Genomic DNA, 21,960 nt, shown 5'->3' on the forward strand with positions numbered 1-21,960 from the left:
CTAAGAAACCAGCTTTAAATGTTGGGAGTAATTTGGGGGAAAATCCTACTCCAAGTGCACATTTATTGAGTGTCTGCTTGCACTCACTATTCATGTTCTATTGCATATAGAGCGCTTTCTTACAGCAAAATGCATCCTCTAATCCATTTTGGGCATTTTTTCATTAAGAAAATAGCACTTCATGCAGAAGCACTCTTCTTGCATAATTCCACGTAATATTGTCAAATTTTTGTGTAATCCTGAATTATTAAGCCACACGGAATTACACAAGTTACGCCCACCCTTAGAGTCTATATAACGTTGTAGGCAATTTTCAACCCAGGGAAGTCACAAATTTAGTACTGCAAAAGGGTAAGATTAGGTTTTTCCCCCCAGGGTGATAATGGAACAAACACCTGCTGATTTGTTTAGAGGGGTAGGAAGAAAGGTTTACTTTACTGGAAAAATATTTTCCATCTAAAAGGAAATAAAAGAAATGCATGGAAAGTATCTTACTTAAGAATACTTCAGCCTAATGCTCTGCCAGAGGGAAAATCTGAATGCATACATTTTAAACAGTCAGTGCAGTACTCCGGAAATCTAGAATTTCACAAATTTCCTTCATACTCCTGGGTCTGTAGCAAATCCAATGAAAGTTAAGATATGAACCCAAAGAAATAGCCATTCCTTCCAACACCCCACGTAATAAAACAGAGGACCACTGGATAGGTGAAGATTATACTTCCTGGCTCACAATACACAGAAGAACGCAACAGGTATTAAGGCAAATAAAACACGACATTCCTCTTAGGGATCATGTATTTCTGACTCAGAACATAACTCGGGAATCTGTTCAGTGTAAGGTGAGCACAAACGATTTCTTGGACTAAATACAATAGGCTTATTGTCTCCCAACTAAATGATCTTGAAAGTACCATAATGAATAATTACTTGGTGGCGTGGCTTCCATTACAACGGGGAGGGGTGGACGATGTCCATTTCTGATCATTTTCACACACTTACTCCACTTCAACACCTTAAGGCACATTGCAAAAACCTAGGATGCTCAGGGCAGGGCATCAATTAAAAGGTACTTTTGGCTTTGAATTACAGTAACCTGAAAACATATCTTAAACAGAGTACTTAAGAATGTATAAACAATGGAAAGAAAGATCATTGGTAAAGCAAAGTTTTGGTCTGCCAGTCCTGATAATAGAGTGCACTCCTTTTTGGGTGGATGTACACGTGAACAGGAAAAATACCTTCACTCGCCGAGCAAGAAAGCAACTGGTTAAAGTGGGCTGGTCTATTGCTCCCAGGTGTATACTTTGGTAGGTGAAAGCAAAATGTCACTTGTGGAACACAAAGACACAGGACTGCCATAAATCATGCTTTGATTTGCTTCAGTTCTGGGACTTTTCCCCACATATGTAGTGCCAAGTTAACTAGCAGCGCTACTGGAGCTTTGCAAGGTATGATCTTTATTATTACTCAATTAGTTGCTACACCTAGCACAGTATTAACATTTGGCTTGACAAATATTTCTAGAAAATAAGTGCCGGCATATATACAATTTAGAAATTACAAATATGCTAACTTATTTGAGCTACATGCAATCCTTTGTGCACCTTCACTTATTTTAGAAAGCTCTTGCCATAATAAATTTAAAATCTTAAATATGTAGCAATTTATAGAACAAAAAAAGCTTCTCCTAGAAAGTAGAATTCTTTACAAAGCAAGCAGTAGAAAACCATAAAACCTGGATGCAAATTCATTACAATCACAAATTACTTTTCAGTGCACATAAAACAAAATGGATAGACCTTTCTAGACTTCAGGCAAATATGAATTTCCTTATATGGAAGAGCTACCATATACACTTTGAACTTGTGCTAAGATGCACCATTTTGAACAAGTCTCTGCTGACCCACATCAACTGTTCTTAGGCTTCACAAAACCTGAAACACTGTTGTATTCTCTTCTTTAAAGTTCACAAAATGGCAGAGTTAGAATTTGATACAGGATAAAAGGTTTATTTACCAGGATGACTCTTACATCGTGGACAGGACAACACATATGGTGCTAAAACTATTACCTGTCTCTGAACTGCATAACTGAGCGAGAGACTTCAAAATCTCTTCTTCCTTTCCAACCAACTCCAGGCAGCAGTAATAGGAGAGATCCTAAAACCGAAGTCAAAAATGAGAAGATTTGTAAAACGTACATAATAAGGTGATTTTCTTTCTACCCTCAATAGTTCTAAATAGGTCACCTATATGTAAACATCAATGTTCATTTGCACATCTGGCAAGTGGACAAAGGAAGGGAACGAAAGACAGCTTATCCATTGTGGGAGAGGTAAAGAGTGTGTACAATAAGGAGGGGGAAAGATTGCTTATGCACACATGATTAAGTCAGGCCAGGAGGCTGGGGATGTGGGTCATTGGCTTGGGTATTTACTCAGATCTTACTCTTGATGAGCACTACATCATTTCAGATCAGCTCAGTTTAAAATGAGTCCTGCGGTGTAGCTAGGTTTACTGTAATAGAAGGTGGATTAAGAGCACTTCAACGACTGGATCACTGCCCAACAAAGGGCAGGTGCAGTGGTAGAAAGTCAGATCAGAGTCAAGATCGCATAAAAAAAATGCTCCTAGAGCATCAATATCACATAAAAGGGTGCTTCTACAGCACAGGCCATTGGACCAGAGTCCTTATATCCTACCCACCACCACAGAGTTTGAACCCATTACCAGTTTTAGTGTTATATGAATGAAGACACTTCCTATTTCACTGGCACAAAGGAGCTTATGGACATGCTGATATGTGGCTCCACCAGTAAAGGTTAACATCCCTAATATGGTTCACAAGCGCAATTGACTTCAGAGCATTGAAAGAAACAAGAAAATATGTGCCTCACCACAGGGGTGCACTAAGAGGGAAAGGTGTTAAGGAAGAAATAGTTTTGCATCATATGATATGAGATGGTTAAGGCACTTCAAGATTTTCATCTGGTCCCCTTATGGGTTTGGGATTTCTAGCATAAGTGTAACCAGAATTCAACCATCTGAATCAAGAAACCTGTATAGATACAAACAAGTAGTATTAAAACAGAGAAACCTGGAGTCAGACTGCATTAAATTTGTGGGAACTATTAAGACGGGGCAATTTCTTGTACTGTGGTTCAGAAAAGCGACAGGTTCAATCTCAAATATGACCAAACATAAGAGGACTGGAACACTGCATTTGCTACAAAGCTCACACTATACATAGGTTAGGGGAATCAGGAAAGGGGTGCATCCATAACGAGGGATGGGAGCAAGGTTCAAGGTTAATTGCTATTTTTGTATTGAAAATATCAGGCTTTAGCAATGCAGTCGCATTTAAGACAGGTAGATTCTTACACTCCAGGATTAATTCATCAGAAAAAACCTTGAATATTTCAAAGGGAAAAATAAGAGAAGGTCACCCTTCAGATAACAAGAGTTAGAGAGCCTAAACTCTTCTATGTACACAAGCTAGATTTCACAAGAACCAAACTCTAGTTCGACGTTATACTTGTTCTTGGCTGGGAACTGCTTTTCATTAGTGAAACAACTGTCTCTAGTGTCTTGGTTATGGTTACGGCAGAGGTTTCTTGAGTCCAACAGTTTGGAAACTTAGAGAAACCTTTGATTTATTTCTCAAGCCTGGAAATCACCATCATTCTTAGTCATTGCAGGTACAACAGTCTGATTTTCTACAATTTCCAATGGCTTCATCGCCAGTTTGATCACTCTTGACATCACTGCTTCAGTCAAAACCTTGCGAACTTGCTCTGGCTCTTTATGACAACTTGAATATAGATGACCACAGTTTAATATTCGCACAATTTGCTCATATATTAGATCTTCTACTGCCTTGCACTTGGACTAGATCCACTTATTCTATATCTGCGGCCTTCTTAACTATATTCTTCTCTTGTCTCTGCCTCTCTGAATGCCCTGATCAATCCAGTCAAGATGCATACATCACCTTTCTATTTTTGAACAAGCCAAACATTATTTTCCAAGTGGTACTGTCCCATGTTGTACAGTGCAGAACCTTGGATTTAAACAGGGCATACTCTATGCATCCGCATAGTCTTACAATGTGGTTCTCTCAATGCACCTACCCATTGCCTGAAAGAGGGCATAAAGCAGAATTTAGACAATTAATATCACATTGCTTTAAAATCTTTAGCATGGCAACAAAAATCAACTGTGCACCACCACCTGTAACATGAATAGAGAAATATTTTCTCAAGAAGCGCATCACCATTCCATATTCAGCATAGGCACAAACTGCATCGACATCAGCTTACTGCAGTAAACCACATTATCGATTAGCATCTACCTCCTCTGAAACCATTTAAAAGGTCTAATAAAACTTAGGAAGAATTAAAGGCCATCCAGGACGACACTTATCCACAGACTAAACTCTTTTGTACTCATTCCTGAAAACCAAAGGTTATGCCCGAAATGAGCAACAAAAACTGGACTTGGGCAGTGATGCAAATTTCTCCACTGAACAGGGAAATTCATTTCAATATACTGCAAAGATTATATGAGACTACCACCAAACTAACCAAATCTGAATTGGTCTCTTCACTGCTTGGGGTGCTACAATTAATGTGGTTCGCATGAACATCTACTTTAGATTCCCCTATTCTCCCAGTCAATTTAAGAGAGTTTAGGCGCTCAATGTCTCATCAGATACAATCCTTTACTCCCCTTTGATCACATGCATTCACCCACCCATCCAACAAATTAAACACAGCCGTTGGTACGGTATTGTGCATAGTGAATTCACAGTATTCTAACAATCCACCATAGAAGGCCTAACAGCATTACCCAATGTTTCCCACAATAAATAAGCTAGGCCAGTTATTTTTGTTGTAACTTGAAACATTCTATAATAAACAGATTTGTTCTGGTTTCCAACTCAAGCCTACTGTATTGTGCATGAACTTTTTCAGGAGGAAAAATGTGCACTCTTTCCCAGTGGAAGTAGGTACCTTATGCTCAATTAAAAGATTGTAGAGAGGAGGGTCAACATGCCACTGAGCCCAAACTTCTCTACCAGTACTGTTCCTTAAAGCACTTTCTGATAATCACATAAGGTCTGGTTGGGCCAGACCTAAAAAGAAAAGGAACTGTTTATAACATATCCCCTGCCACCCTTCAAATTCTCTGATGGCAAAGCACCATGGCCAAAGTACAGAGCGTGTGCTCCAGACTTACAAAAAAAAAAACCCTAACTCAAGGGCAGTTCGATAATTCAACATCTGCTTGCATATTGAGAAACTGCAGAAGGCTTGTAGCACACATGTGCCTCACAGTCCATGGAACAGCAAACTGCTGGGGGTAGTTGTAGAAAGCTTGTGTTGCACATACTATCAGTAGAAAGCTAAAACAGATCGGTCCAATCCAACAACTCTGAATGAGGTGTATGGGCCATTGCCATCTTTGGTGGTAGAAGACCCAAGTAGGCAAATTCCATGCCTCCAGTGGCATGACATCAGCTCCCAACATTGTACCCAAGCTAAACATGAAGGATTAGTAGATCTTGCAGTGTTTTTAGGCACCCAATTTCCAACATGGGGCTTTCCTCAACTTCAGAAAGTAGCATCTCCACAGTTTAAACTGTACGCAGTTTAAAATCTTCGCTACGGAATTATACACAAAGAAAAATAATCCACATCCAGGAAAAGGTTCAATCTCAAGCAAAGGGTGTGACAGTAGTTATGTTATCTGGAGTTTTATTAAGCGCTCAGCTACTCAGACAGAGTGTCCCGGCGCTATCAGACCCATAACCGCAGAGCCCCAGCAGGGAAGAAAAGACTTATTGGCCGAACAGCCATGTTTTGAGCTTCTTTCTGAAGGACATTAACCTCTCACTCTTTCTTGAGGACAGTGGGAGGGCATTCCAGGCCCGGGGCGCAAGATATTTGAAAGACCGCCCACCGATCCGGGCACGCCTAATTGCCGGGACCGTGGTGAGAGACAGTGACGCAGAACGCAAGGCTCTGGCAGGCAGATGAAAACCAATGCTCTTCCTCAAATAGAGGGGACCAGTGCCATAAAGGGCCTTAAATGCCATAGTGAGCGCCTTGAATTCAATGCGCCTCTGAATTGGCAACCAGTGAAGAGACTCCAACAGTCCCGTAGCATGGGAGCGATGGCCGAGGTCAAAGATTGCCCGAGCGGCCGAGTTCTGCACTACCTGTAAGCGTGAGAGAAGGAACTTCGGAAGACCCAGATAAAGGATATTGGTATAGTCCAGCCTAGATCCTATCATGGCCTGCACCGTAATTTTCCTATGGGCAATGGATAGGAAAGGAAGAAATGTTCTTAACATTTTCAGAATCCCAAAGCATTGACCAACCAGGCTCATAATCTGTGGTTTAAAAGTAAGACAATTGTCCATCTTAACACCGAGATTCTTAGCCACCGAGGCCACAGCGGAAGGGGGAAACATATCCGCCGGCCACCAGGACATCCAACAGGGATTCGGAGGACAACCGAAAAAAAGAACCTCGGATTTGTCAGAGTTGCATTTAAGCTGGTTGCATTGAAACCAGGCAAAAACCGCACCCAAACAGCTTTTAATGCGATCTCCGTTGAAGTCCATGTTTTTTTCACATGTGAAAAGAAGCTGAGTGTCATCAGCATATGAGACAATCTGGGCGCCGAAAGACTCAACCAGCGCCGCCAAAGGGGACATATAGATGTTAAAGAGAGTAGGGCTTAATATTGACCCTTGAGGAACTCCCACTTCCAGGGGCGGCACTGCCGCAAAGTACGGAGGAGCCCAGACTGTCTGTTGACGATTGGCAAGAAAGGACTTAAACCATCTGAACACCGTTCACCCAACACCAATCTCCGCAAGTCTCGCCAATAGGCGATCGTGTGGAACGGTGTCAAACGCCGCCGAGAGATCAAGCAACACCAGCAGTGCCTTCCCCCCGGAGTCCTAAACTTCCTTAATGGCCTCTACCACCTCCAACAATACCGTTTCCGTGCTCATATTCGCGCGGAAACCGGATTGGGTATAGTGCAAGACACCGTTGGACTCAACAAAATGTGAGAGAACGGACTGTACATGCTTTTCTGTCACCTTAGCCAGGGCAGGGAGCAGAGAGATACAGTAGTCCTGTACTAGGCGTCACTGCTGTAGTTTCAAAGGAGAAGACGCAATACATGGAATGTGAACTTGGGAATCTGGTACCAAGAGCCTTCTTTAGGTACAACCCCTACCGAGCACAATCCAAACATAGCAACCTCTAACGGACATGTCCAATCAAGAACCTGCCCAAAATCTTTATACAGTCGGTTCTCTCCTAAAGTTATAATTCAAGGTACTCAAAAGTCTTTGATTCCTACGAGTCTGTACATCTGTAGTGGCATTTCTTTGGGTCCAATCCGTCTCGGTGCTGAACAAGGGGCAAGAGCTTCTAGAACGACAGGCACAATCAATACCATTATTGAAGGGTGGTGGATGTGCTCTTTGAAAAGATAGGTCCTAAAATTCTTTCTGAATTGCAAGCAGTTCTGAGCTGTCTCAAATGCCCAGAAAAAACAATTAATATAATGTGTCCAAGATGTATACCACAACTTCAAATATGCATGTCTAAGCAAATTCAAATATTATATATGTGTAAACATGTGTAATCATAATGATAAAGGGATACCTATCCAGAAACATACTAGTGAATATAATGGAGGCAGCCAAGCAAGCAAATGAGGGCAACAGCAACTGTTTCTAAGCAAAGTGTGTGGTTTAAGATTCGGTATAATGGGTCCAACACCAGTAATGGGCAGTTAATAGCATAAAAAAGAAGGGAGTAAGGTCTGGCATGTGAAATTGTAGGTGTTGGCTTTCAGATGGTTAATGGAAGGAAAACAGTGTTTTCCATGGCTCACCTGGAGCCCAGTTCATAAGTGTTTGAGGAAAACTTCACAAATGTACTAAAAGTACAACTGCAGCATATTTTGCCTTTAGTCACCAAGGATTCCTGGTACTCCTCATAATCATGAACAGTCACATACGTCAGTATTGTATAGTATAACAATTTTGCTTAAATATTTTGGGAATGCCCATAAATGTATGGGTTTTCAAAGGTATACATTAACGCGCCTTACCACTCATAGCACTCACAAACCAACCCCAGTAAATTTGCTCAACTAGAAATGTCATCATACAGCAGAAAGTATTTGCAAATCCCAGAAATACAGATTCAGTAAATGGGTAATGGAGTTTTCCTTAATATAAGATCCTTTTTCCAACATCCAGTGTAGTATCATCTGATTCAGGGTTCATTTAAATCAGATTTAGCAAGTAATATAAATCTGACTTCATTCAGAATATGGCCACGGTACTGCAGCCAGTTTGTCTCCAATGTAAGAAGCGATGCTCAGACTGGAGCACCAGTTAACACTGCTCAGGTTAAAAGAGCTGTAAGGAATATTTATTTTTTCCAAGTGCCACACAGTGTTAAATTATTTACCTATGATCAAACCAACTATTCAAGTTTGAAAGCTGAGCCAGGAAACTAGCTGTAATATTCAAGTAGGCAAGCCAATCACTTCATAATCCCATCCTTCACATTTTGGAATTGAAGGCATATTTCCGGTCAGAAACAAAAAGTAATAAACTCTGGATCATAGAGAAAAGACAATATTACATCTTTACTCCTGGTTAGTGAACCTCCATTTGAATGAAGTACCATGTCACCCTCTTCCCATGACAGGGAGTCATGAAGTGTACCCAAACAGAGAAAGAGATAAACTGGGCGGTGTCCAGGAGCTACTACGGCCTCTCGTTAATTACAGCAGTGGGCCTTCTACCACACCATCATTAAGGAAGGTATATGCAAGTGTTTTTAGTTTTTTTACTGAACTGCTACAACCTGAAGAAGGCAATGACTAGTCATCGCTCGAAAGCAGGCTCTGTAGCTCTTCGTCGTAGGCCTGTCTCCCAAGCAATAGCCCCACTTCTTCACCATGTGGAATCTCTTTGCATGCCAAATATGAGTCTCTAGCCAAATATTCTTCAGTTGCCGTCGGTTGAACTCCTGCAGCAGGTTTCCATGACGTCTTCGAGCTTTGCGGCATTTGCTTTTTGGCTGTTCTTTTTTCTGAGTCATCATCTTGTCCATCTGTATTTAATAAGAGGAGGAATATACCACAAATTATTTAATCTGAACTCAAACCATTGTCAGACTGAGCTGTGCCTGATGGGGCACTGAGGGACTAAAGCAGTGCTTCAAATAGGAAAAATAACTACAATAAAAGAATACACTAAAGCAGAAGTTTTAAATAGAATCCTAAAACTGGGCAACAGGTGTAGAAGTATCAGATAAAAACAATGCACACAAAACAGCTCCTGGAAAGCCGGATATACAAATAGTAAAAATGTGTCTATGCTGGCTTAGGCTTGAAAGGAGCAATTTAGAGGGAAATGGGTGTGTCACGTAATCACACTTGGCCAACAAAGCTGCTGTAGAGGGCCATTAAAAATGTGCCTACCTAAAGGCACAGAAAGGACAGCCAACCTGAAGAAGTAGTCACATCTAGAGCAAATAGATGCAAGCGCAGACATTACGAAAATACCAGACATATTAAGAACAGACAAAGTAAGCCATAAGCACATATTTTTATTACAACTAAACCAGGCACCCAACACCCACTTAAACCCACTTTGTAAACAGAACACAATGCAAGTCTAGGGCAGAAATTAGATACAGTCAGAGGCAACTGAAAGGGCTTAGACAGTATTCTACTTGGAAAAGCCACATGTGACCCTAGAAGGGGGAAGGTGTTTGATGCCCACCTAACCTGCTCCAGTCAGAGAGGAGGATGAGGCCTTAGAGGCATACTGCTTGTTGGTGTCATGGCCACTGCCAAAGCTGCAGGACCTGCTAGAGAACTTACCCAAGAGGAGTTCAGTAAGGCTCAAGTTGGGAACCCTGCTCTTCTTTACTTACACAAGGTTGCCCAACAACATTGGTATTTGCCAAATAAAGTTTGCGAGGAAGGGTTGCTGTATAGCTGGCCTGCGGACCCAGAACCCAGTGCCCGGCAGAGGCTGGCTGGCATGTTCATAGGAACCTCCTTCTGTCAGAAGCACACAATCTGCTTAAGGCCCAGGTGCCCTGGTAATTGTAAATACAAAGTGTTGGAACCTCTATTCTACTGGATAGGGATTGTCCACACACAATCCTGAGCAGCCTGCTTGATTGCGCTCCTGAACGATTGAGTCAACTAAAAGCTTGTGGGTTCACTCCACGTGGTGCAGTCTGTAAAAAAAGGATGAGGCACTGAACCAAGATCTAAATACTTGACGTGAACTGTCAACTTTTACAGCTAGAATGCACCTGGGCAGGGAGGTCCATGGGCAACAAATCCCAGGAAGCACTGGGACAGCTTGGAGACTAAGCACAAAGACTGTGGGAAGTGAAGCTTTTTCAGAGGCAGTGGATTTCGCAATGTCAGTAGGGCATAACTGCTATTAGCCAAATACTTGGGCTACCTACCCTCTCCTTTGCACCCCCCCACCACGAGCACTGTATAGATAGCTCTTGCTAGTGTTCTAATCTACATACCCAAACCAGATTAAGGCACACTTGTCCTCATTACTCCTGAGCCATAATTAAACCTGCCTTTTACAGCTCAGTCAATTCAGAAAGACATTTGTCCAAGGGTGGGGTGGCAGAGCTTACTGGCCAAGAGTTGGATTGTCAGTTAGGGCTTCCGCAATACCAGTGCTTCCATTCCAGTAACCTCTGCACACCACTGGGACTATGGCCTACAGCCATAGTAAAGTTGTAATTCTTGCTAGAACCATGGCAGTCACTGACAAGAAAAGTAACAGAAGCAGTATTTTCACCTACATTGTGCAAAAAATGTCTTGCCCTCCTTGGAGTTCATGCCAGATTCTGATAGAAAGGGAGGTCAATTATTTCCAAATACAACGGCAATTCCTTGTACTCAAATTTGCATAGGCCAAGGCCTATTCACGGATAGATATGAATTGAGCAGTTATGGTGATATGCAAGCTTAAATAGGATGAGACTACCCCAGGAATGGACAGTATCCTCTGAATGGCAGCAAGTGATACGGTGCATCTAAACTACTTGACAACAGTCCATGCGGTTCCCCCAAGCGGAAAGGCCTATGTACTTCACAGACTTTTCTACATCATTAGGCGGCCTGATCATTACATTCGCTATCTGCCCATCAAATTTTCCAACCCAAGTACAGGAAAGGAATATGCTACTTACCAGTATGCATCTGTTCTTGGCATGTAGAGCTGCAGATCTACACACTTATGCATAAATCGCCATCTGGTGTTGGGCCCGGATGTTTGCAGTTGTTTTTCCTCTTGGAAAGTCTTTGGAAGTCACGAGGCCGGTGACTCCTCCTTTGGATCGTATTGCGCATGGGCTTCGGCTCCATCCTCAGATTGTTTTTCGCCAGCAGGGAAAGATGGAGCGTAGTAATAACAGTGAAGAGGCCCATTTGTGTAGTATCTAAATAAGATAAACTGGAACAGATAGAGGTAGCCGGGGAGACGGGTGGGCGTGTGTAGATCTGCAGCTCTACATGCCAAGAACAGATGCATACTGGTAAGTAACATATTCCGTTCGAGGCATATGAGCTGCAGATTACACACTTGTGCATAGATTATATAGCAGTACCCATCCTTAGCGGCGGCCACCCGTATCTGTTGCAGTAGTTTGAAATAATGTTTTAAGTACAGCCTGGTCCACACTAGCCTGTTGCTTAGTTTGCACAATAGTGTTTAGTGAAAGTGTGCGGTGTTGAACATGTAGCTGCTTTGCAGATATCATCTAATGGGATGATTCCTAGAAAAGCAATTGAAGCCCCTATTTTACGTGTAGAATGGGCTTTAGGGGGAATGGATAGAGTTTGTTTTTGCTTTGTGGTAGCAAATCTGAATGCATTTGACAATCCACCTAGCTATCCCTGACTTGGAGCTGGGGTTGCCCTTGTGTGGTGGAGAGAAAGAGACAAACAGTTGTTTGGTCTTACGGAAAGGTTGTGTTCTCTCGATGTAGTAGAGTAAGGCTCGTTTGACATCTAGTGTGTGAAGAGCTCTTTCTGCAACGGTCTGTGGTTGCGAGAAGAATACTGGTAGTTCTACAGATTGGTTTAGGTGAAAGGGAGAAATGACTTTAGGGAGGATTTTTGGGTTGGTACGGAGAACAACTTTGTTATGGTGCATTTGTAGAAAAGGTTCTTGAATGGTAAATGCTTGTATCTCACTGACCCTTCTGAGGGAAGTGATGGCTACGAGAAAAGCGGTTTTCCACGTTAAAAATTGGATTTCACCCAAGTCCTGAACTATCGTGACCGAGATGTGATCCTCCAAAATTCCAGGACCGGCACCCCCCTCCAATATGAAAATGCTGTTATCTCCTTCTTCCCGGACTTCACGCAAAGGGTACAGAAACAGCGGAGACTATTCTTGTCTGTTAAGCACGCCCTAAGAGAGAAAGGTCTAAAGTACTCGATGCTATTCCCGGCCCGCCTCCGGGTTGAGGCGAAGGGGAGAGCTTGGTTTTTTTATCGGCCTGAAGACGTAACTGACTGGATTGAGTACCGTGATACTAAAAACCCTGAGACGGGGGGAGCCGGAGGCCCTGACGACAACAGATAGACCTGAGGAGGAGCCTCGGCGAGGACAGGTTCTTTGAAATTTGGGGGGGGGGGGGGGGGCATGGGCGGGGGGGAACCGGCATTCCTCACCTGAACGGGACTACAGATTCATTAATGGACCGATGTCAACTGTTTAATGGAGGTGCGACAGTGATGTAGCTTGGGGCACGGACTCGGAGCTCCCTGCTTTTCCCCTTTGGATTGTTTTTTCCTTCTTTCTTTGATTTTTAGGGCGACAGGCACTCTGCAAGTTGTTTATGGGCAGTTCTGAGCCCGGAGGGCAGGGCAGCGGGGTGGGGGGTTGTTGGGTAAGGGCCTTATTTTTTGCCTACCTGATGTTGGGGTTGTTAGTTGTTCGACACTATTATGAGGATGCAGTTCCTATTTTCGGAGGGTATCACCGCTATAATCCACACGCTTACCAATGGGGATATGGCATAACAAGGAAGTTAGAATTTTAAGTTGGAACGTGAACGGGTTGGGGGATAAAATCAAGCGTAGTATAGTATTGCAACAGGTTCGGAGGCTGTCACCGGATATGGTCTTACTTCAGGAAACTCACCTCGTTGGCCACACTTGTAAAGCTATGCACAGATGGGGCTATTCTATAATCGCCCATGCAGGGTTTGCTTCCAATTCCAGAGGGGTGGGCATAAAACAAAAAAAAGCATACCCTTTCTCCCCTACCTCCACTTACGTAGACAACCGAGGTAGATATGTGGGTATCACGGGCACGGGGGAAGGGAAAATTGTCACCTTTATGTCTGTCTATGCACCCCCAGGGTTACAGGCCACCACATTCACCGATCTCAGTGCTGTACTGTTGACACTGCCGGAAGGACGCCTTGTGCTGGGGAGGGGGGGGGGGGGGGGGGGGGGGAATTCAACTCCGTTATATCAGGTACACTGGACAGATACCCCCCATGCGCACTCCCTCCCACCACACACTCTCTCTCTAACTTCTTGGAGGCAATGGGACTAGTAGATGGTTGGAGGACTTATCACCCTGACAAGGTTCAGCATACTTTCCACTCGGGCACCCACAATAGCCTTTCGCGGCTAGACTACATTGTTGTCCCTGCCCCACAGGTGACAGACATACACGAGATACGACACTTGGCTAGAGGCATCTCCGACCACTCTCCCCTCTGGGTCCATATTATCCTGACAACTCTGATGGGACGCGGCGCCCCGATTAATCCCTGGTATCTTAAAAGCCCTAAAATACGGACCGGTTTGATCAAGTCCATGGCCAACTATTTTCAGGATAATGAACACACGGTCGAATCCCCACTGACATTGTGGGAAGCCTTCAAGACAGTAGTTCAAGGCGAAGCCCTCTCCCTAATAGCGGGGTCCAAAAAAGACAAGCTCGCGGCTGTCTCTGATGTAGAGCAAGAAATCTATCGCCTGGAGAGTGACCTAGACCCTGTTCCCTCGCCGGAGACTCTCCACGCCCTACGACTCCGTCAGGAGGAATACCGAGCCCTAGTCACCGACCGGGCCAAACTACTAGGACAAGATAGGATGGGGCGGGTGTACGACTGGGGAGACAAGGCTGGGAAACTAATCGCCTGGCTGGACAAAAAGGAACACGCTAGCCGCCTAGTTCCTGAACTAATAAGCTCTGGAGGATCAGCCACAGTGGATCCTCAAGACAGTCGACCACTTTGCGGCCTATTTCCGTAGAGTTTATAGCTCCACCGCGCCATACACCGCAGCGGACTCCTCTTACGTGACATTTCTCTGCCGGTATTATCCGACAGTGACCGTGCGTTTAAGGACAGCGCCCTTATTGCGGATGAGATTGCGACCGCAATTAGAGCACTTCACCCTGGTAAGGCGCTCGGTCCCAATTGCCTCCCGATCGAACTCTACAAGCTCCGCCCGGACAGATTAGCACCATACTTGAAATCTATGTTTGAGACTAGTCTAGAACAGGGATCGCTCCCCCTTGACCAACGAATCGCAACCATTGTTACGATCCATAAAGAAGGGAAACCTAAAAATGACTGTGCCTCCTATCGGCCTATTTCACTGTTGAACGCTGAGCCCAAAATACTAGCGAAGGTGCTCGCCAACAGACTGGTTAAGGTGATAGGGAACCTGGTGCACCCTGACCAATCAGGGTTTATGCCTCGACGGAACACCGCTCTGAACCTACGTAGACTGCACGGAGTCCTGGGTAGGGCATCGACCTTGCGCGAGGATTCCATCGTGGTCTCCCTGGACGCCACTATGGCCTTTGATACGCTTGAATGGCCGTATCTCTTCGCAGTGCTCGCTAAGCTGGGATTTGGACCGGGCTTCTGTCAATGAGTACGACTACTATATAGTTCCAATGGCTCAGGTAGTTGTAAACAGAAAATCTGAATCCTTTCTACTTAGCCGAGGGACCCGCCAGGGATGCCCCCTCTCCCCTTTACTGTTCGCTCTAGCTCTTGAGCCCCTTGCGGCCTGGATCCGTAGGTATGCAATGATCCGTGGGCTGCGATGGTCGGCTGACTGGGAGGACCGCATATCCCTATACGCGGACAATATATTGCTATACCTTGCATCCCCCAAAAGGTCCCTTATCACTGTATTTGACATCTTGGCCGTCTTTGGTAGATACTCCGGGTTCGGTATTAACTGGCAGAAATCTCTCCTGTACGTCCTGTGTGGGAGGCCCCCTCCGATACCCCGAGGCTGCCCCGTACCGATAGTCTCAGAAGGCTTTAAATATTTGGGTATTTTCATCTCACTGGACAAGACTCTTCGTTTTACCCGAAACCTCGCCCCCCCCAATTCAACGACTAAAACAAGATATCGAACATTGGAAGTCACTCCCTCTCTCCTTGTTGGGCAAAGCGGCCCTTTTCAAAATGATGTCCCTACCCCGCTTCCTCTATGTTCTTCAAAATTCGGCAGACCCAGTACCAAGCTCGTACTTCAAACAGATAGAGGGGCTCCAACAAGACCTTCTCTGGGATGGAAGGCCTCGTATTGCGCTACAAAAACTCACCCTCAACTGGTTTGATGGAGGAATTGGATTGCCTGATATCAAGAAATACTATTGGGCCTCACACCTAACGGCAATAAATCACAGCAACTATGGCCGTCCCGATAACCCGGGGTTTAGCATGGACAGACTGCTCCTCCCAAACGGCTCCTTTACTCGGGCCTTCTACTCCAAGCCTAACAGATACCCCCTCACTGGCCCCACCAAACATACTTTCCATATCTGGCATGCGGCGACGGCGTCGCTGGGTTGGACAAATAGACTGACCCTATCCACACCCCTATGGGACTCCCAGAAACTCGGGGACTTGGGCACCTCACGGGGCTTTGATAAATGGGACCTAATTGGCATCTCCCACATCAGTGACCTTTGGGATAAAAATGGCATCAAGTCCTTTGACTCCTTTCAACGACAACATGACATGGCATGGCGGAGACAGAGCGCTTTCGCTACCTTCAAGTACGCCACGCCTTGCAAACAGCTCTGCCCGTGACACCTCCCCACCCGACTATTCACCATTAGAGGACAGGCTACTAGATGGTCATCTACCCGAGAAGGCCATATCCCTAACATATAGAAAACTCATCAATAATATGGATGACCCATTGTTGGCCCTACGGGAGAAATGGATTGAAAACTATCGAACTGGACTACGAAAATTGGCAGACCGCAGTCTCCTCCCCCAAAACTGTTGCCATCCCAGCGCGCCTCCGTCTGGTGCAGTTAAAAATATTACATAGAGTCTACATCACGGGCCCCCAACTGATACACATGGGTGGTCCAACGAACGGGTTTTGCAGACGGGGATGCACCCAGCTAGTCACGTTTATGCACATAATATGGCACTGTGACCCAATACAGACTTACTGGTGCAACATCCACAACATTATGAGCCAAACTCTAGAACTCACTGTGAGGCCTGAGGCCCACAGATGCCTCCTTAATATCTGGGAACCTACTGACCTTAATTCACACGCCGTACAATGGGTCACACAGGGCTGCATGATAGCCAAGAGAAACATTGCTCAACTATGGGGGGCTACGCATGCTCCAAGGGTTGCTGATTGGGAAAAAGACCTTGACTGGTGTATGCTGCGGGAAAAGACAGTATATACGGCTAGGGGTTGTCCCCGAAAGTGGTCTAGGATTTGGGCTCCCTGGAATGCATACCGTGGCAACATTTGCACCCCTCCAGGCGACCCCGAAGGGGATAGCTCCCCCTGACCGTAACCTCCAATTATCATCCTACTATGTATGTATACCTTGGTTCCGCTGTGTTCCTTGTAACCGATCTGACTGTAACTGTACCTCTATGTCGAGTACGTTTAATAAAAAGAATTCCACAAAAAAAAATTGGAGTTCACTTTTCTGTAGTGGTTCGAAGGGAGGCCCCATTAGTCTGGTGAGAACGATATTTAGGTTCCACACAGGTGAGGGTGGCACTCTGGGGGGAATTATTCTTTTAAGGCCTTCCATGAAGGCTTAAATGGCAGGTACTCTAAAGAGTGGTAGATGTTGCCTGTTTGTAGGTAAGATGCTATGGCTGCGAGGTGCAGGCGAATGGATGTATAGGCTAGATTGTACCTTTGTAGGTGGAATAAATAGCCTATGAGGTGTTGAATGGAGACGTCTAGGGGATTGATGGTGTTGTTGTGACAATAGACAACAAAACGTTTCCACTTGGCGGTGTAGCACGCTCTAGTGGTGGGTCGCCTAGCTTCCTTCATGACGTTCAAACAGTCAGGGGGAAGATTTAGATAACCGAATTCTAGGATTTCAGGAGCCAAATCGCAAGGTTTAGTTGAGCTGGGTCCGGGTATGTTATCTCTCTATGGTTCTGGGTTAAGAGGTATGCAGAGAGGTGTAATTTTTGGTGCGGTACTACAGATAGTTCCAGCAGTGTGGTGTACCACGGTTGTCTGGCCCAAGTTGGAGCTACTAGGATTAGTGTGAGGGAGTGTTGCTGTAGTTTGCGCGCCACTAGTGGAATGAGTGGGAGAGGCGGAAAAGCGTATGCAAATCTGCCTGACCAGTTCATCCATATCGCATTTCCTTTGGACAATGGGTGTGTATATCTGGCGGCGTAGCTTGGGCATTTGGTGTTTTCGTGGGTGGCGAAGAGGTCTATCTGTGGATGCCCCCACATTCGAAAGTACGGGTATAGAAGTTGTGGGTGAAGTTCCCACTCATGGATTTGTTGTGTTTGTCGGCTGAGCAGATCTGCCATAGTGTTTTGGACTCCTGGGACATGTTAAGCTAGGCGAAAGATCTCCTGGGGTATGGCCCATCTCCATATGCTCTGTGCCAGCTGAGAGAGCTGTGGAGAGTGTGTGCCGCCTTGTTTTGAATATAGTACATGGCTGTCATGTTGTCTGTGCGGATTAGGACTGCTTTGCCTGAAATCTGTGTTTGAAAAGATTTTAGGGCTAAGAAGATTGCTAGTAACTCCAGATGGTTGATATGGAGTAAGTTCTGTTGCGGTGTCCATGTGCCCTGCACGGTGAGATGTAATAGATGAGCTCCCCAGCCGGAGAGCGATGCGTCTGTAGTTAGTACTATCTGGGGAACCGGGTCCAGGAACGGTCGACCTTTGGAAAGGTTTGTGGTGGTTCACCACTGCGGAGAGCGATGGGTACGTCGTCTGCCAACACCAGAGCTGTTAATTGACCTTGGGCCTGGTTCCATTGGCGTGCTAAACACTCTTGGAGAGGACGCATCTGGAGTCTTGCGTGAGGTACTATGAAGATGCAAGGGGCCATCATCCCTATTATTTGCATAAACACTCGAGCTGGAAGGGAGTGTTGTGCCATGAATTTTGTGCGTAGAGCCTGAATGCTTGTAATCCTGGCAGGATTGGGGTAGGCTAGCGCTTTTGAGATGTCTATGGTGGCACCGAGGTATTGTTTTAAGTGGGATGGTTGTAGATGGGACTTTGCGTAGTTTACTGTGAAGCCCAGTTGGTGAAGTAGCTGGATAGTGGCATACGTGTGTTGTACACACTGGCTGTATGAACTGGCTTTTATTAGCCAGTCGTCTAGATATGGGAAGACATGGATGTGTTGTCTCCTGAGGTGTGCTGCTACTACTGCTAGGCACTTGGTGAATACTCGTGGTGCTGTTGTGACTCTGAACGGGAGTACTTTGAATTGGTAGTGTTGGCCGTCCACTACAAATCTGAGGAACTTCCTGTGAGCAGTGTGCACTGGATTGTGAAAATAAGCGTCTTTTAGGTCTAAAGTGGTCAGGAAGTCGTTTTGGGAAAGCAGTGGAAGTACCTGCTGAAGCGTTACCATGTGAAAATGGTCTGAGTGTATGTATTTGTTCAGGGGCCGGAGATCTAGGATGGCCGCAGAGTTTCGTCCCTTTTTGGTATGAGAAAGTATAGGGAGTAGACCCCAATATTTCTTTGGTTGGTAGGAACGTGTTCTATCGCCCTTTTCTGTAGGAGGGAGATTACCTCCTGCTTTATTAATGTTAGAAGTTCTTGTGACATTGGGCGTTGTCTGGGTGGAATGTTTGGGGGGGTAAATATTAGTTCTAGGCAGTAGCCTGACCGAATTATTTGTGTTACCCATTTGCCTGAGGTGATGGTAGCCCAGACAGTGAGGACATTTTGGAGTCTGCCCCCGACCGGAGTGGGATGGTCTGGGGGGAGTGGAGGGAAGTCATTGGGTAGGTGCGGTGGCAGAGCGGGCGGTGCTCGTCTTGCCTCTGCCTTTGTTATTGTTTCCCCTGTAGCCGCCTCTTTGGTAGCCCCTTGTAAAGGTGGACTGGGTAGGGGCCTTATATGGGGTGGAAGCGGTGTCGGAGGAGTAGCCTCTGGATGTGCTCCGAAAGGAAGAGTGTCTAAAAGAGCGCCTGGGAGGGTGGGATTGTAAGGCTCCAATGGATTTTGCCGTGTCTGGATCCTTTTTCATCTTTTCTAGGGCCTCATCCACTTTTGGGCCAAAGAGATGTTCCTGGTCAAAGGGATGGTTGAGGATGGAGGCTTGTACTTCCGGTTTAAAACCTGAGATCCTTAGCCAGGCATGGCGACGGAGGAGGACACTAGTATTAATGGCCCTGGAAGCTGTGTCTGCTGCATCTAGGGCACAACGTATGGAGGTATTAGTAATGGTTTTGCCCTCCTGAATTAGCTCGTTGGCCCTAGGTTTGTATTTATCTGGGAGAGGTTACATTATGGCGTCTAATTCGTCATAATGGGCCCTGTCATACCTGGCTAGTAGCGCTTGTGTATTAGCGATACGCCATATGTTGGCAGCTTGGGATGCAGTACGCTTGCCAGATGCGTCCAAGAGTTTAGACTCTTTGTCAGGTGGTGGTGCTTCGCCTGACGCTTGGGAGTTGACCCTTTTACGTGCTGTGGACACTACCAGAGAATCTAGTGGTGCTGGCCCTGGATGTAGGAGGGATCTGTAGGGGCGGATTTGTATTTCTTTTCAATGCGCGAGTTAATGACCCTGGCTCTGACTGGGTCTTTAAAGACCTCTGGCGCATGTTTTATAACTCCCTTGGGCATAGGCAATATGGAGGTAGTCCTATGTGTGGTGTCGAACGTATCGAGGAGGAAATCCTCCTCCACGGGGTTGGTATGGAGATTCTACCCCGTGATAGTGTGCTGCCCTTTGTAGTAGATGGTTGAACCCCAGTGAGTCTTCTGGTGGGGAAGGACTGGAAGGGTAGAGATCATCCTGTGGGACGTTAGGGATGTCAGGGATATTGTAATCGTCCCATGGGTCTGAGGAGCCTGTAGGAGTGGGGTCCCCTGTATGTAAATCTTGGGGCACGTCTCCTATATCATCATATGGGTCCCCCTGATCATCATCATCATCCGGAGAGGGTGTTGGGGAATGATGAGGTGGGGGCGGAAACGGTGGAGTAGGGGAAGGTATTCTGAAAGGAGAGGTAGCAGAGTCCTTCCTCTTTGGAGGTGGAGGCGGAGCAGGTTTTTCCAGCGGTCTCTTTTTGATGGAGAGCATCAAATGTCCGGTTTTAGGATCCTTGGTTAGTGTTTTTTGTAATGGATCCGGTGTAAAGAGTTCTGGTGAGGTTGGTTGGTCCGTCGGCGCCGAAGGCGTCGGGCCGTTGGTTTTTTGGCTTTATCCGCACTGGTTCGTTGTTTGAAACTGCGTTTGGAAAAATCTGATTGTTTTGTTGGCGCCGAGATGGATTTCGGCTTCGAAGTGTCGGTGCCGGTGGCCTTGTGTGCTTTTGGCGAAGGCGTGACCAAAGCCTTTTTCGGTGCCAGTGAGGGTGTGGGGGTGGGGGAGGAGGTAGATTAGTACTCACGACCCTCTGTGCCGGAGTGATGTCCTCCACATCTGAATCATCGGCGCTGGCGAGTCCCTCGGCTGTGTGGTGTTCTTCTGGAGCGTCAACGCCTTCCCCGAAGATGTCGTCTGGAATCGCCGTCAACGAGTGCGCCATGGTTCTTCTGGCCCTTCGGTCTCAAATGGTTTTCTTGGACCGGAAGGACTTTCACGCCAGACAATCTCGAGCCTCGTGTTCAGGGGAGAGGCAGAGATTACATACTTCGTGGAGATAAGTGTGGGGGAATTTGGACCCACATCGAGGGCACTTCTTGAAGGGAGTCCTTTCCATTAGCCATGACCGGAGCTTGGGTAGGCCCGAAGGCCGTCGTCACCGACCGGAATCGAAGGTTCTTGCCGATGAGAGCCGCGTCGAGTGGGGAGATCGCGATCGAAAACAATACCGCAAATTGGGGTGAGGATTGCGCGTCGATCTGAAAGCTGTTCGGAACCGGAGCGCGAAGATCACATCAGAGCCCGATGGCGGAAAAAAACAATCTGAGGATGGAGACGAAGCCCATGCGCAATACGATCCAAAGGAGGAGTCACCGACCTCGTGAATTCCAAAGACTTTCCAAGAGGAAAAACAACTGCAAACATCCGGGCCCAACACCAGATGGCGATCTATGCACAAGTGTGAAATCTGCAGCTCATATGCCTCGAACACACAATTTCAGGAAGCAGGGCCAACCTGTTCGTGTTCAGAGAAAGTCACAGGTAATCAGACTTTAAGAGACAGGTCTGCATGTGAGCTGAAACCGGTTTGGTACCCACTGCCTGGTAGGAGGATAGACCAATAGATATGCAAACACGTCAGGTATGGTACAAGGGACGTGTGTGGTGCATTTTGCAAGGACCAAATCAAACAAAATGGCAGCATCCAACATAACTGGGCCTCAGGAATGATTATAATCTGCACTTCAAGCATGCCATCTTTGCTGCTGGCAGGGTAAATCTGGGTGCCCTCAGG

General features: G+C 45.9%; 1 protein-coding gene across 1 annotated transcript in view; it reads right to left on the minus strand.

Moving 5' to 3' along the window:
• Positions 1-21,960, minus strand: part of POP1 (POP1 ribonuclease P/MRP subunit) — a 354,117-nt gene that overhangs the window by 286,955 nt on the left and 45,202 nt on the right. The window contains exons 5-6 of the mRNA XM_085605196.1: positions 8,909-9,157; positions 2,075-2,162 (exon numbers count right to left, since the gene is read on the minus strand). Of these exons, the coding sequence (XP_085461322.1) occupies positions 2,075-2,162; positions 8,909-9,157 (337 nt within the window). The remainder of the gene's footprint in view (positions 1-2,074; positions 2,163-8,908; positions 9,158-21,960) is intronic.

This window comes from Triturus cristatus, chromosome 5_1 (genome assembly GCF_964204655.1).
Source record: "Triturus cristatus chromosome 5_1, aTriCri1.1, whole genome shotgun sequence".
Lineage (NCBI taxonomy): Eukaryota > Metazoa > Chordata > Amphibia > Caudata > Salamandridae > Triturus > Triturus cristatus.